This window comes from Vicia villosa, linkage group LG4 (genome assembly GCF_029867415.1).
Source record: "Vicia villosa cultivar HV-30 ecotype Madison, WI linkage group LG4, Vvil1.0, whole genome shotgun sequence".
Lineage (NCBI taxonomy): Eukaryota > Viridiplantae > Streptophyta > Magnoliopsida > Fabales > Fabaceae > Vicia > Vicia villosa.
The window spans coordinates 159,347,308-159,364,242 of NC_081183.1; the positions used below are offsets into that span (position 1 = coordinate 159,347,308).

Here is a 16,935-nt window from a genome sequence, read left to right on the forward strand (position 1 = left end):
TAGGGTGATTTCTACATAAATCACTTGGCGATCTGCTTAACATAGCACAATATTTCGTGTCCCGAATCAAAAAGATCAAATATGGAAGAGAATTGTATGCGGTTGATTTAAGACTTATGGAGGTTTATCGTGTAGTCGCTATGATTTTATCAAGCTTCTGATAAATTTCTATTGAATTTAAATCCGAGTACATCCTTCACTCACCATCGATCTTCATTACTAACTTTGATAACATACTTGACAAGTTTCAAGATGGTTATCTTTAACATCTAACAATTGACTTTAATTTCCGCACTTTATTATATTGCTCTTTATATTTCTCGCTTTATCGCTTTATTTTATCATTTCATCATATTTACATTCCGCTATTTTCTCTTTGTCCATTTGGACGCTATGTTTATGTTTCCGCTATTTTCTTTTTGTCCACTTGGGCCATACTTTACTTTTATGCTAAAACACTAATAAACAACAAAAATCTAAAAAACTTTTAAGGCTCTCTTTTGGACTATTGGTTACTATCCCTAGCATTTTGGAGATTCGGACTTATGGACTTAGTACCTCTGGACCCTTATTCTGTTGTTACTCTGTCTGTCTGGCATTGGATTGTTGTCTGTTTGTATGTGCAGGTATTTCCTTTAAAGCCCTTGATGGTTAATTCCAAGGCATTGATATAAGGATTTTACCCGAAAACAGCCGTTACTCTGCCCGATTTTCGTCAGAATATTAATGTGCTTAATGCGAAATGGTGCTAAGATAATAAGTTCATCTGGATCCCCAAGTGGTAATGTGTTGGTTTGGTATTGATATTCCAAAGGATGGGAAATCTACCTTGACTCACAATGTCAAGTGTTGCCTTCTTATTTCGGTTAGACCGTTCTTTTCCTTAGCTTTTATTTTACGCAATAGGATAGCCTCTTCATCTCCTCCCATTTCTTAGATTTTCAAAATCTTCTCCCTTTTTCAAAAACCTTCTTATGTTTGCAATCATTTTCAAAACGTTTTCTTTAAAATATCTTTTGCCCTTAGTGGCCTTTTCCTCTTTTTCTTCAAAAGTTTAGACACTATTAATTGTCGAAACGTGTGGTTATACCCCACGATTTTGAAATTGATTGATATAACGAGATCTTTTCCGCGTGAGAGAGTTAGTGGCATACTCGTCGATTTTATCCGAGTTGGAGCCCTTCTTTCATTACGATGCAAAGAACTCCTTTGTTCTCATGCTCAAGATCAATGGCTGAGTATTTCTCTCCAACGATGATAAAGTGTTTATTCGTTTTAAAAATGTTTTCCCTTTTAAGCGGAACTACATTAGCTCTGACTTCTCCATTGCACCGAGGAGGTATGTAGGCACAAAGCTTAACGCTTTGCCGAGCTTATTTTAAAAATAAAACAAACCCTTTTTAGCACACACGACACAGATTTTCAAAAAGGTTCCTGTGGAGTACCACAAATATGAGGGGTTCTTAAAACCTTCCCCTTGTATAATCAACACCCGAACCTGAGTTCTCTTTCTTGTTTTAAAAACAAAACTTTGGGTTTTACGTTCTTTTCCCTTTTCCTTTGAAAAAATAAAGCGCGGTGGCGATTTCAAAAGAAATATTGAGTCGAGTCAATTCCATGGCTTAGATCTCAGATTTTCGCCGCTACAGCTCTCCCTAGATATGGAATATCTCCATTCCACTCCCAATCATAGCAATGATGTCTAGCAGTCAACAACTCAGCCACTGCATCGACAGCCTAATTTCCAAAACTCTAAACATAAACAAACACAATATCAACTTGAAGTTGCTTACAAGCTTCCTTCAAGAACAAATCCTCACTCATTACTTCACAACTTCTGAGTGATTACACTAAACCTCTCACCTACAGGTTTTGAGGCACAAATCAATGACCATCCCACACTCTAGGTGGTTCACCTACACGGCTAACCCTAGAGACTACATCTTTCTACCTCTGTTTATTAGCACACCTAAATTAGGTTACAAAGGTTTCTCTTTATAACCTGATCCCAATTGGACTTGGGCTTACAAATCGCAGCACTCTGGATGTTACAAATATGCAGAAAATATTCTGCTACAAATAAGGTCTTTAATCATAAGTTTCCTAATTTATCTCCTAAATTAGAAACCGTTGAATCTTCAATCTTCAGATTTGATTCTTCAATATTCTAACTTGATTCTTTGACCTTTAATTACGCGCCACATATGATTACACAACATTCATAGAATATTCTGTCTCTGTTTTAAACCAAACTGAATCTTTCTTCCTCGGTTCTGCAGGCGCGATGTCATGGTTGAAGTCATGACATTCCATATAACATCTTGCTTTAGTACCTGTTTTGTTCTTTTCATATTTGCAAGACTTATACAATATTACTTTCAGCTGCTATTATGTTTTAGCCAAGCATGGATGCCAATAAGACAATTCTACATAGCAGAACATCAACAGCTACTTTCAGCCAGTGACTTTTTTTTGTTTCACTTGGCTTCCGTTTTCCCACTCCACCAATGTGGTTTAGTTGTAGTTTAGGTACTTGAATGCAATTGTATAAACAAATTTAACTCAGACTAGTTCTTAAATTTCATATCTTCATTTTAAAATTTTTTTAGACAATTTCATCCGGTCTTTTAGTATGTGTTGTGTTCACGTTTGTGTTTGTCTTTGAGTTTGTTTTGAATAGCTTGAGAATATTGAGGTGATTTATCAAGTTTGATCGTTTCAACTTGCGAATGCATGGTAATGATTTTGTTAAAGTTTTTTACACGTATAAGGTATGTGTTTATAATCGCTTTCTATACTTTAGCATATTCATGTTACTTAGGCTTTTTACAATTTCTATGTCATTCATTCTTTCGTATACTTGTTCGTTTGTGAATCACTTTAGTTCCTACCCTTTTTGTGAGATAGCTTTCCATTGTTCACATATGTTAGAGACCATAACTCTTGCTTTAACTGGATTTTATTATGCTTAATCTTTTGTTTATCTTGACTATATGATAGCATGAAAAGGATCAAGTCATTTTTGTTTCATTTTGAGCACAACTACTTAGCCAAATAGCCAATTCACCTTGTGAGTGTGTGTGATCATTAGTATCCTTTTTGAGCCTTTTCGTCAACGTCAATATTGTTTTTGCTAAATGTCTGTCTATGAGTGTTTGCTTCTCCTTTTTGTATGGATGTTGATTATTTGTTTTCTTGAACCCTTGACCTTGATTTTTGGTTTGAATTTTTACCTTGCCTTAAAAAGTAGGGAGTATTCACACTTTGATGCTGGTTGAATTCAAGTTGGGGAGAGAAATGGTTGCTACTTATTTGGTTGTTTCTATGAGGTTGAAAATAAATGTGAAAAAAGAAAAAACTCTGAACAAGAAAGAAAAGAAAAAGAAAGAAAAAAACATTGAAAAAAAGAGTTAGAATAATTGTGCAAATAATTAAGTATGGTGCTTTGGTGTGGAATTGGGTTAATGAGAAAGTTTGATTGGAATTTTGTGTTTGAATCTTTGGTGAATCGATCACTCTCTTAGGTTTAGGCAAGTTTTTGTTTCGATTAGCCTTAGGAATCATCCCCTGTTTGTTCACATGACCATGCTACAACCTCGAAAGTCCTTGTGATTCTTGCTTTTATGTTTTCAACATGATTTTTGAATGATTGCGTAATTTAGTCTCTTGTTTGCAAGGTTGCGGATGAGTCAAAATACCCCACTTTTGTGTATTTTTCATCTACCGATGAATTTTTGCTAGGCGTGATTCATGATTGAACTAGTGTTGTTTAGAATATTTGACATGATTTTTGTATTTGGCATTTGTTTCGTGTTTATGTTATCGTTGTAGTTTAGTGGTAAGTGTTTACTTTGTGTGTACTGTTTTTCATTTGAACCATTGTATTTGTTTTCCGTTTTCAAAACTTGTCGATTCATGATTATTTGATTTATCACTTTTGTTTCTTTGAGTTGTATGTTGCTTGTTTAGGGACAAACAAGTTCAAGTTGGGGAGAGTTTGATAAGTGCCAAAATATCGTTATTTCCACTATTGTTTTGTGGCACTTATCAATTCTTTTGTATTGTATTCTTTGAATAAAATCCAACTTTTTGTATAGATGTGTATAAATTGTATTTAATCGAATTTTTGTGTACTTGTGTACCGTTTGATAGTTTTCCATTGATTTTGTAGGTATTGATGCGTATTTGGAGCATGAGCAATAAAGTGTCAAAGACGCGGCTTCAAACGCGCGTTTGTGGAAGAAAATAAGTTCTAGTGTGGGCGTGTAGCACACACAGAGGGCGCATCATGCAGCCTAGGAGCAAAAGAATAAATTTTGGCATTCTGGAGGGCGCATCGCGCGCTCTGCGTTTTCAGATTTTGTATAAATAAAATAAAACAAATTTTTTAGGTTTTTTATCATCTCTTCTTTGACAAAGTTGAGCTCTGATCCATTCTTTGTAGTTTAGAGGTTCTAGCAACATCATCGGGTGGTTCATCATGTCGATTGGCCGCAGGTTTTCTATAATTGCGCCAACAATGTGAGAAGTTCCCGCTTGTTCTCCTTCTTCCTTGTAACCCATTCCAACGGTGGGTGTTGTAAGTATGTTTTTCTCTTCTTGTGTGTACATTTTTAGATCTTGGGATTGTATTTATATTTGCTTTACAAATCATTATCGATGTTGTTCTTGATCTTTTTTCTTAATTGCTTCGGATTTGTGTTGTTGTAGAAATAGACATCATGAATCTTGATTAAGGATTATATCTATTAGTTTCTAAACTCTAGACATAGATTTAGGGATGATAATCTTCGTGGGTGTCGGAGCTTAATGCCTCTGTGTTGTTTGTGTCGGTTGGGAAATCACCGACGCGAGTGATATCATTGTCCGCAACTTTGCAGTAGACATAACCTCTATTATTGTACGTCTTGAGCGATGGTTGGTGATTTTGACGCGTATTGTAGGTGTAGTATGATAGATCTTCATATTTAACTATTTGATTGGTATAATGAAATACGATTCCATAGTGAATTCTCTTGAGCTGCAATAGATTGTTTATTTGCTTTTATTTACTTTTCCCACATTTTACCTTCTGCACTCAAAACCAAACTTAGAAGGATTGAAACCGTTGAACGGTAGTTTTTCCCTCTCACTAATTCCTATGGAGACGATACGATATAACCTATATCACCTAGGTAATAATAAACCTATTACTTTTTGCTTGCCGCCTTGCTGCTACAACAGGTGCCAGAGCAAAAGGAGTCATGGACAGTGCCAGGGAATATCATGGATGAGACTAGAGAAAATAAAAAGTATCATGGATGGTTCCAAAGCAAAAGGTATCATGGACAGTGCTAGATCACAAAGATATATCATGGCCAGTGCTAGAGCACGAAGAATATCATGAACGGGACCAGAGCAATAAGGATTGAAGGTGAGAAAAATACACAAGAAGGAGGGGTTGAGTTGTGTATCTAGTAATATTTTGCTTCTTAGAACAACATCATCTGAATCTAACCAAGTTCAGATTATGAGCAAGAGTAAATAGAAGCGGAAAGATTTAAAGCACATAACCAACAAATAAAAGCACACACAGAAAGTATCATGGTTCCTCAATAACGAGAATAATCCAATCCTCTTGTCCCACAAGATATTTTCACTAATCAGAACCTGATTACAACCTGCTTAGACACATCAGTCCAAGACTTCCTTACTTAATCAAAACTAAATGAGACATCCAAAGTGAACGAAGAAAGTGAGAGTGAGATCCTCCAAAGTCTCTCATGGGTCAACCTCACAATTTCTTCCCCTTTATACAAAAACCCTAATTAGAAAAACTTGTGAATTTCAAAAACTAATTTCAATTGGGATTTGAGATGGGTAGAAAGACTTACTAGTCCAAGGTAGTATCAAGGCCCTCTATAATGTGGAAACAATGGAGATTGTGTTTACCGTATCACAGTGGTAAACTCGCGGAGAAGATCAATGATTTTGCAAAGAAGGTTGGAAGAAGTGACGTTACAATTGAAATTTTAACCCTAGATTTGGAGGAAAAACGAAGGACGGTTCATTGAAGGTGGGGTGAGAGTGAGTTTTTGAGTCTGATGAAATGAAAGAGAGGGAGAATGTGAGAGAACTCAGTTGGACGAGGGATGGTGAAGGTGATAGTTAAGTTAAAAGGAGAGAAAAAAGATGAACAATATTTTTTATTATATATTTTTAAAAGTAAAAGGAGATATCATTTAAAAACGTTTTTTTTTTACACTAAAATAAAAAATGGCGTGGGTGTGGGTCGAACTGACGACTTTCAAGTCGTGCATCATATTTTAATACTTTTGTTGAAAGCTTTATAATAGCACTTTTTAGATAAGCGCTATTACATGGGTACCTCTTTATTAGCGTTTCACATAAAAGCGCTATCAAACATATGTGTAATTTTTCTTTTCGTTGTTATTAATATCTTATAATATCAGTTTTAAGAAAAGCGCTATTATACTTATCTGTTGGAAAATTTTCATAGCGCTTTATAAAAAAACACTATTAAATTAGTGATATTAAATTAGAATAAAAAATTGGAGCTTCCATAAGGGTCCAATGGCAGAAATCGCGTTTATGCATTTTCTTAAGCAGGTGACAAGCGTAACCAGCGTGAAGATCATGTCGTCATGCACCTTTGGGTCGATGATGGGTATCACCTCCATGACGCGTGGGGAGTCGTAGAACCCAAGCTATGCTTGTGGAACCGGTAGTCACATTAGTGACAGTTTGATTTTTTTGAGTCGATGACGGGCGTCATTGCTGTGATGAGTGACTCTTCATGTATCCAGAACGAGCGTAATAAGCTCTGGTGCATGGAATTGAGTCTCGATTCTAGTTTTGTTGTTGTGTGATGATTCGAGTGTTGTTGGGTATTATTTGGTGTCTACGATTAGTTTTATAAGTAGTGCTTAATTAATTCTAATATGATTTAAATGATGAATTATGTTGTGTGGTGCAAACGATGAATGTTATGGTGATATTTTTTATGACTAAATTTTGTTGTGTGTTGATATGCACGGTCAAAAAAGGGCCATAAGACATGTGTTTAAGTGCATGTTGTTGAGTCATGCATTCATGGTGTACGAACTTATATTCAGTTTTTTTGTGCTCTGGTCCTATGATGTGGATCAAGATCGAGTAGCTGGGTCTGATAGGAGTCATTGAAGTGTTATTTATGGTGATGGTAGCGATTTTGGTGTTCTATGGTTCTAGAGAGGGAATCAAGAGCTAGATAAACCTGAGTGTTTATATTGGTACCACATGTATGTTGAGTCAGTCGTTGAGTACATTTGCGTCAGTGTTGTATTTGTGAATGATCATTAGTGATGTGTTTTTTGGATGAGAATACTTGATGTGTTGATGTTGTTATGATTAGCGTATGTACTTGTTGTTATGTGACATTCTATCGTTTCTTGTTTACACTGCTAAATTATGGAAGTGTATTCTCACCCCTCTTTTCTTTAATGTTGTCCACCATGGACATCTCGCAGATAACTAGGATTATAAGTTGTTGTTGTGAGTGGAAGATAGCTCGTTGGAGTTATTTCCGTTTAGTTTCGTTACTATTCTAGAAGTTATGCTCTTATTGTGTAACATCGGGGCTAGGAACATCTGTTTTTGTTTATTGTGATTTTGTTGAAGTTTAATACTTTGTTTATTGAAATTTTGAGGTTGTTGAGAGTTGAACAATACAACTCTCTTTTGATTACGTCATGAAAGTTATATCGTTATGAGACTAAATTCTAGAGTCGATATGTGGTCATTATTTGATTTGATAATGTTTTCACCACAATGAGCCTAATGTATGGCGAGCGTGTGATGACAAGTACTGTATGTTCTTTATTATTCCATTGCATGTTACTAAATGTTTTCTAATTGTTGAAGGGTTTTTGCTGTGACACCTTAAATATTTATGTTTTGTTACGTATGGCATAATGTTCCACTTTCATGGATATGTTGTGCGTGGTATGATGCATGAATGTGATGTCTTGATATTTTTGTGAATAATTTGTCGGTGGACGATCATATTTTTTTTTAAAAATAGTGCTTATTTTCTTTCAGTGAAGAGTTAAGCAGGGCCTTTGGAAAGTTGCTTTTGAAAATTGGGTTTTGGAATTGTCAATGACGATGGTTGTTGGTTTCTATATGCTTGTTTTGCGAGTCTTCATGCTCTGGGAGTATGCTAGATGCATGCAATGAGTGAAGCGACAAAAGTAATGCATGATCATGATTTATGCGATGATTTTAATGCTTCCATAAGTGCCCTAGTGGTGGGCTGTCGGTTGTTAGGGCTTAGAAGTATGGTTTGTGTAACAAGGCTTTTTCTAAAAAAGTGGTAAGGTGTTTGTCGCCACGCGAAAAACACATATTCACTATCGAACTTTATTTATCCCAAAGGGAAAAGGAAGCATCGAGAAAACCCTAAAAAAGAATGATAAGATGGCCTTGTGACCAAGAAAGGGGTTCGAGAACCGGTTATACAAGGGGGAAGGTATTAGCACCCCCTCACTTCTATCAAACTCAACGGGAACCATTTCAATTGTTCTAGGTGTAAGAATGTTGTTTAGGGTTTACTTGCTGTTAAGGGCAAATTTAATTAGGGGGAAAATAGGTTTTCAGTTAGTGTGCTCGCTAGGGTTTCTTAAATCCTATCGCTATGAATCCTCATAGTGCAATGAAGAAGTCAGAGCTTCGTTGTTCGTCTAGAAAATACTTGTGTGTTTGTATTGTTTATGGACAGTGTTAACGTTCACATTCTAGCATTAGGTGTTACGACTTATGCATTAACTGTGTTGCAATAGAATAGAAATAACACACCCTTTCATGAAATGGTTTTAGGTGGTTGTAAATCCAAAAAAAATTGTTTGAGAACGAGTATGACAAGTTTAATCGTACTCCTTAGAAGGAGACAAGTATCCAACTATGGGTTAAATACGACCACACAATTAGATACTTGAGAGTGTGAAATGATATTTTATCCCAACTTGATCGTTTTTTGCCCTATGAGGATCGAATTAAACTCGTTTTATTTTTTAGGTGTTTTGAGAAGTATTAGAAAAAGGGTTCGAAAATGGAACTTGGTACAAGGACCAAGGTTTTAGTCTTATTTGAAGAATGAATGAAGATGAATGAAATGCATGGAGTAAAGTGAAAGGGGGTGAATTGGTTAAAGGTATGTCGATTGCGAGACCTAAGCACTCGACTTACGGGTAAAGAACATACAAGGCTTTTTTTTGTTTTAGATGGTGGAGTAGTGATGAATTTTGTTGGAGGCTGATTGCAAAGCCTAAGCATTCAAACTATGGAAGGGATGTGGAAACCCTAAAGAAGTGGGGTGGAAGAAAGAAGTTCAATGAATTTTTTGAAAAATAGCTTGACGTTAGATCAAACTTTGTTTTTTCTTTGTTTTTGAAATTGTTTTCAATTTGTTTGGTTTTATCTTTTTCAACATACAAGGAATACAAGTCATACAAGCGAGAAAACAATAAATTCTAAGTTATTACATGTCTTTTGGGGAGGGGAGCATTTTGACCCACTTTAGGGGGTGGAGCACACTAAGTTATTACAATATTCAAGAAACTGTAAAGCGAAAATAAAACGATTAAGGTATAATTATTACAACAATTTGTGTAATATCTAAAAGAATAGTCCAAAGTGCATCAAGGTCCTCACCACCAAAGTAAAGATGTTAGAATGATGCATGAGATGGCACAAAAAGTTAACAAGAAATTGATTAAGAAAACACCTAAGATCCCTAAAATCATGTAAATGATCTAAAGACATTTTTATCATCATTTTATTTAGGAACAAGAATTAAAAGGAATTATTCTAAGAATCAAGATCAAACATTCATCTATTTATCATGCTCAAAATTTAAGCCAAGTAACCAAAATAAATGCCTCAAAATTAAGGCAACAATTGATACTAAAATAGTGCATCTATTTATCATGCTCAAAATTTAAGCCAAGTAACCAAAATAAATGCCTCAAAATTAAGGCAACAATTGATACTAAAATAGTGCCGAAAAATGACCAAAAGTAAGATGCAAACATGATTGAGAATGGTGCAACATTAAAGTGCTAAAAGAACCTAAAAAGAGTTCAAAATTTCTAATAAAAAATTAGCCAAGAAGAACTTAACTAAATTAAAATATTTTTGTATTATTATGTGGAGAGAAAAAAATGCAATTAGAATTGACCAAGAAATTATCAAGAGTCTCTAGAAAAGGACTTCTAAAAAAATCTAGAAAACAAAGTTTTATTTTAATTATTGTAACAAAGCTACTAAAATGGATCAGGGGTGAATTTTGGGCACCATTGGTCATCACTAGCCTCGTATCAATCCCTTCTCTCCATATCTCTCCACTTAATTTTCTCAGATTTACTCGTATAATCCCTAAATCCAAGCCTTACAGAAAACCTAAAAACCCTAATACACAAATTAAGTGTTGATGATTCAAGTTACCAATCAACAAGCATGGGGAAACGTTCAGGGGGTGTTAATCTGTGGTATGATGTCCAGAAAAGCGAAAAAGATGATGGAATCACCTACCTCGCGGTGACGAATGTGTGCTCCTGACGAAGATCACGAACTCAGGTATCTTTTACCATAACTAAGAACTAACTCATGTGAGTAATATTGAATTATTTCATCTCTCAAAAGTTTGAAACCACCCAGCAAAACCGAAATCCGATAAAACCGTAATCCGACTTAATCGAAAACTAAAACGGACGGAAATGGTCTCTTAGCGACAATAGCAAGGGAAATAACAGTTTTTTTAAAATAAAATATACTAAATATTTATAGTGAAGGTTTAAAGGTTTATAGCAGAAACAACAAACACTATAACCATAATAGCCAAACTAGGATAATGTTTGCAGTTTCTATAGCAGACTTTCAAAATCGATATGCTATCACGCCGCTATCCTCACTATTTGGCAACACTGAGTTGACTACAGTTGACTACAGTGTTATTATTATTATTATTATTATTATTATTATGTTCATCGGGAATTATGACTTATAACTTGCATTGCATAGGTACGGATGCGTACTCGTACCTAATATGAGTACCACCTAATATGAGTACCGGTATGGAGTACGGTGTTTTTAAAAAAGTATCAATAATTTCTTTGTCTTCATTGGATTGACATTTGTTTTCAATGAGTGAATAAATTCATATGTGCTCCAACTATTTTCAGCAAAAGATGAAAAACTTTGGGATGAAAGAAATTTCAATGCAATTGGTTTTCCTTTCAGTTTATTTAATTTATAAATAGAATAAATAACCTAATTTTTATACAATAAAAAAAAGTTCAATTTATATCATCCAAAAAAATTAAAAATGTTCGGTATAGGGTACCAAATGTGTACCAGTTAATGTACCAACATAAAAATAAAGTTAAAAAATTAGCATGACTTCGGTGCGTACCATATGCGTATCGGTACCCAGTACGTATCCAGTATCGATACTCTATCTAAAATGGAATTCTAAAATGGAATAGCCGTGTACCCAGTACGTATCCAATATTGATACTCTATCTAAAATGGAATCGCCGTGCTTCACAGCTTTATGTGTTTTTAATGTTATATTTTATACTATAAGGCAAGCCTATGGATCATCACAAGTTTTTTTAAACTCTCAAGTTGACTGCCGTGCAAGTAGTCTGTTATCTTTTAAGGAAATTTAAATTAAAGAATTAGTGGTTGCAAGCTTTAACATATTATGCAACTTTGAAAAGGAAAGACATAATGGTTAAATTAGAGAATTGCCATAATGTAATATGCGATACGGTATGAAATAAATAAAATGAATTATTTTGATTAAAAGCTGGACAAAAAAAGGGCATGTCATGAAAGGAAAGGTTAAGCTTTAAAAAAGTAGATTCAATAAAATAGTACCAATAAACAATAAATGACCAGTAAAACATGGTTTTAAATTGTGGCTGCGAATAAGGATATGGCCACGGGTGATGTAATTGCGGTCGTTGCAACGTGAAAATTTTGATTGAAAAAAGCTTGAAATACACCGTTAAAAAACACTTATTGTAAGATTTTTCAAAACTAAATTGAGTTTTGGGTTCTAAATTTTAAATTTTGATGAAAATACTTGGAAAAAAACTTGTGCGAAGTTGTCTGATGCGGTTCCTAATGTAGGATGCATGATTTTAAATCACACTGCAGTTGCGGCCCAATGCGGTTGCGGTGATTATCACATCAGCAATATTGCAGCTGCGAACTGCAATTTAAAACCATGCCGTAAACACTACCAACTAACTTTTAAACGAAAAACAACAAGCAAATATATCCGGATGTTCAAAGCCGATTAAACGGCATGAAAGGTTTATATATTAAACGACATAAAAGGTCAGATTGACTTACTTCATCTTTTATAAAGAGTTATTCAAGGTGTAAGTATGTTAAATTTGACATCTGGTGTCAACGGATGCACATTTAACTACATAAGTGTATTTCTTTTTAAATACATGCTAAATTTATTTATTTTTTTAATTTTAACTGTGAAACGTCCTTGAATTTCTAGCATATAAAGAAAATAATTAGAGACACTAATATTTTACCGCTTACTTAAAAAAGGTCATTGTTCCCTTAAGATATAAAAATCTAAAAATAAAATAAAATTCCCATTTACATAATCAATCCAACACCGGATTTGTATCGATTAAAACCAAAAGTTTGCGGCTCCAGGTTTGTGATGACTTGGCTTACAAAGGTCTCAGGTACAAGATCTATTATGGGAATGGGATGAAGAATCGCAAGACACGCGATTAAAATCAGAAGTTTGCGGCTCCAAATTTGTGATGACTTGGCTTATAGAGGCCTCTAGTAGAAGATTTATTATGGGAATGAGAATAAGAATCGTAAGAGACACCACGGAGAATTGTCTTTGTTTCCTTGTTGGTGCGTGAAGGCTGCTGCATCGAATGAACAAAATGAACAGAGGCAAGAGTGAGATAGAGAGGCATATGAGTTCTTAAAGTGATGTTTTAATCTAAACCATACATTTAGAATTAACGGTTAGGATTTCTTCTTCTCATTCTCATATAAAAAATGCATTCTCACTTGATAATAATCAGTTAGCAAAGCAGTCAATAAGATATTAAACACATCTCGCTATAATGAAGACCAACATGCATAGTAGTTTTAATGAGTAATACGTTTAAAGCATGCATGAAAGTAAAGTACGATGAGATCACATGCAAGATAAGGTAAAAATAAACAAGCAAATGAAAGGAGTTGACTTTACCTTAATGTATGGCGCCCAAAATATTCAATTACATATAGCGAGCTTACCAGTCAACTCGTCATCAGTTACTCCATAATCAAGGCTGAACTCTCTCATCGGAGGGATGTTTTCCATTGCAAATAGCATAAGGTGAGGGAACATCAAATTATTGTGATCATATAGGACAAACTGAACCAACACATTGGGAGTTGAGCTATGACTCATGTAGCAAGCAACATTCCTCATTTTTGACACATCCAGAGCAAAATTTAAAGGAGGATTTGATGGATACGTCGGGCGCTTATAACTAGGGTTTACCAGAGATAAATCCCCCCATTCTTCCCACCTATTTGAAAACCGATTCGGATATATCAATGAATCACCATTCATGATCAAAATTTGTGCTTGCTTCCTAGTCAAAACAACCCCGGTGTATTCACAGATAAAAGCGCCAGCTTGAATAAGATCTAAAGACCTGACTCCCCAACCAGTCTCCTTAGATCTAAACACTTCCAACCTATTTTTCATCCCTTTTTGTGTAACACGATTACGACAATGAGGCGGGCATCTACAATAAGGACCGCATTCAAAGACTAACGGTCTTCCTTTCAAGAGAAGCCCACTTTGACTATAAGGAAACTCATTTCCATTCTTCTTGAAACAAAAGCATCCTTCGACGCAACCATTCACGCACTCACAACCCGTCACCCTCTCATTGTGATGAAACACAAACGACGGAAACATAGCCCTTGGAAGATACTGAAAACACATCGGATCATTAATCCTATCAATATCATTAAAAAGCCTTACACTAACGTTTTCGCTCCGATTCGAGATATCAAGAGAAAAAACCCACATAGGTTTAAAAAACAAAGGATCCCTCCTCAACATCAGAGCATCCTTAAGAATCACACTACCCATCTTAGCTTGACCAGCAATCCTCCATAACTTAAACTTATAAACACCAAAACCAGACTTACCAACATCAAACCAATATTCAACAATCCTATACAAGCCATCATAAACATAAACCTTACCAGAAGCAGAAGATGAACTCTCAACCCGAACACCGCGAATAACCCTAACTTCAATCCCATAATGCATACTTCTCTCCATCGCAAGGTTCCCGCCTTCCAACTTCTGATGAAAAACCTGCCTCAAATTCTTATCCTGACCACCATGACCAGAATAGATAATAACATCGCCTTGATCCACGTCATCCTCATATCCACCAGAAACAATCACACTAGTAGCAATCGGTTCGCCATTTGAACTCATACTACCAGGCAAATAATCAATTCCAGCTTGCGATTGACCATGTAAACCAATCACAACTAACTCCATTCTATAAAGAAACACATCACCTATAAAAATACCCGGAATCGGTCCAACAATTCTCTTATCACGATTCATCCACAAATCCCTGGTCCTCATCAAGGAAGAGGCTTTAAGATCGTTTCTCAGTCTACGAACATCACCTCTCTTCTCCTCTTTAATCAAAGCCGAAACGCGAAGCGAATCATAAACCATCCTCGTCCTTCTCACCATGTCCCGAAACTGACGTTGGTCCGCTAAATCAAGATCCGCCACACGAACAAGCTCCTTATGACGCCGTTGAATCCTCTGCGCCGCAACTTCCCCAGCCCCCGGAGCATTGTTGTCGTAACTCTGACGCACCTCGGGAACCGGAACCGGAAGCGGAACGATGGCGCGTGAATTAGGATCATAAGCATCATCAACAACATCAATGATGTCGTTTTCGAGTTGTTGAATACCTGTAGTGAGCCCGGTTCGGTAAGCCTCTGAGATAAGGTTAAAGTTGGAAAACCCTTCGGATAGGATTTGTTCTTCATAAATATCATCAAGGTTAAGATTTAGGTTAAGATTGAGGTTCAGAACATCATTCAGGTTTGGTTCTTGCTGTGGTTGTTGATGTTGTTCCTGTTGAGGTGGTTCGTCACAAGGCTCTTGCTTCGGAGTTAGCAATGGAGCTGAGCCAGAGAAACCAGGTGGAGGTGTAGTAAGGTCAGGGTCTTGAGAATCCATGTTGTTGTTGTTATTATTGGTTTTTTTAAGCTACGAATTGAAGAAAAAATGAAAATGTATGAATTACAAACATTGGATTTCAAAGAACATGAAATGAAAATGGAAATGGAAGAGACAAGACAATTGGTATTTATAATGGTGTTGTCGTGTTTGAGTTACCAAGTTGTGATGTTGTTTAAGGTTATTTTTTCTCAAGTAGGAAAAATATTATGATGAGAGATGCGTGACTATGTTGTCCTTTTTACCTAAATTGGTTTCTCGGCTTCAAAACTCTTTCAACTGATGATGACAAAGAGCAGTATTAAGAAAGATGATTGCTTTTTTTCTTTTATTTTTCATTTTCTTTAAAGGTTTTCTTATGATTTTTTATCAATTTTTTATCAATTTTTTATGTGAATGAATAAGACACAAGATATGGACTGGGACATTTTTTTAAATTGATTAAAAAACTTTTTTATTAAGGTTTAATTTTTTTTGTCTAATATGTTAATCAATTTGGGATCGGTATTTTTTTGGTCTAATATGTTAATCCGTTCGGAATTAATAAGAATTTTTTTGTCTAATATGTTAATTTGTTCGAAATCAATACTTTTTTTTGTCTAATATATTAATCCGTTCAGAATTAATATTTTTTTGTCTAATATGTTAATTTGTTCGGAATTAATACTTTTTCATAATGTTTTGAATGATTAAGGAATTGATGTAAATTTTCTTAAAGTTAATGGATCAAATTGAATTTCGAATTTGATACGAGAAAAAAGAATAATAAATTACATTTAGAAAATAGACAATAACTTTTTTTATTTTTTTAATAACTAGAATTTCATTAATATAGTAAATTTAAACGTGTATCATGAATGTCTTTGTACAACATTAAATTAAATTTATTTAATAAAATATTTAATTTTATTATTAAAATTGCATAGAATAAATGGTATATCCATGGTTTTTTTTATTATAATTATAGTAAGTCGTTTTACACTTTTCACACTTATTAGGTAATATAATAATGATTTTATGAAAAAGAAGAAATTGGAAGGAGTTAACAAATTTGTTCTTTATTAATAGTATGTGATAGATAAATTTTCATAATTAAACGAAAAGAAGATAATAATACTTAAGACTATAATATAAAAAATAGTATTAGGGCTTATATTGTGGAACAACTTTTTTCTTAAAAGGACTTATAATAAAAAATAGAGCGAGCATCATTTATACTATATTATCTTCTCGATTATGAGAAAAAAATATCTTATGATGTTAAACTCCTGAAAAAATCTTCTAAAATATTAATATTTTATACGATAATTTTCTTAAAATTAATTGATATTTTAATACTTAAATAATATTTTTTTCTGGTTTTATTTATAAGGGAAAATTTACTTCTTTTTTTTTTATAATTTATTGAATTATTACTATAAGTAGTCTATTAAACATACTTAATACATTGATTTTTTTAAATAAAGTTTCCTTTATAAATATATTCGGAGGGATATCAAAATATAGGATTGGGTGTTATAATACATGATTTTAATTTTTGTTATTATAATTTTTGTTGAATGCTAAATTTAGTGAAATTTCGTGTACCATACCATTATATGTGCATAATTTATGTTTTAGAGTTGTGA

At 34.3% G+C, this 16,935-nt stretch overlaps 1 protein-coding gene across 2 annotated transcripts; it reads right to left on the reverse strand.

Moving 5' to 3' along the window:
• Window positions 1-12,555: 12,555 nt before the first annotated feature.
• On the reverse strand, window positions 12,556-15,593 carry LOC131595696 (histone-lysine N-methyltransferase family member SUVH9-like). 2 transcript variants are annotated; one of them, XM_058868131.1, is made up of 2 exons: window positions 13,283-15,593; window positions 12,556-12,947 (listed from the first exon to the last, which is right to left on the reverse strand). In XM_058868131.1, the coding sequence occupies exon 1, from the start codon at window positions 15,305-15,307 to the stop codon at window positions 13,307-13,309; it is 2,001 nt and encodes a 666-aa protein (XP_058724114.1). In that variant the 5' UTR covers window positions 15,308-15,593; the 3' UTR covers window positions 12,556-12,947; window positions 13,283-13,306. The 2 variants fall into 2 exon arrangements, with proteins under 2 accessions (XP_058724114.1, XP_058724113.1); XM_058868130.1 differs by having other exon boundaries at window positions 12,556-12,950.
• Window positions 15,594-16,935: the final 1,342 nt, after the last annotated feature.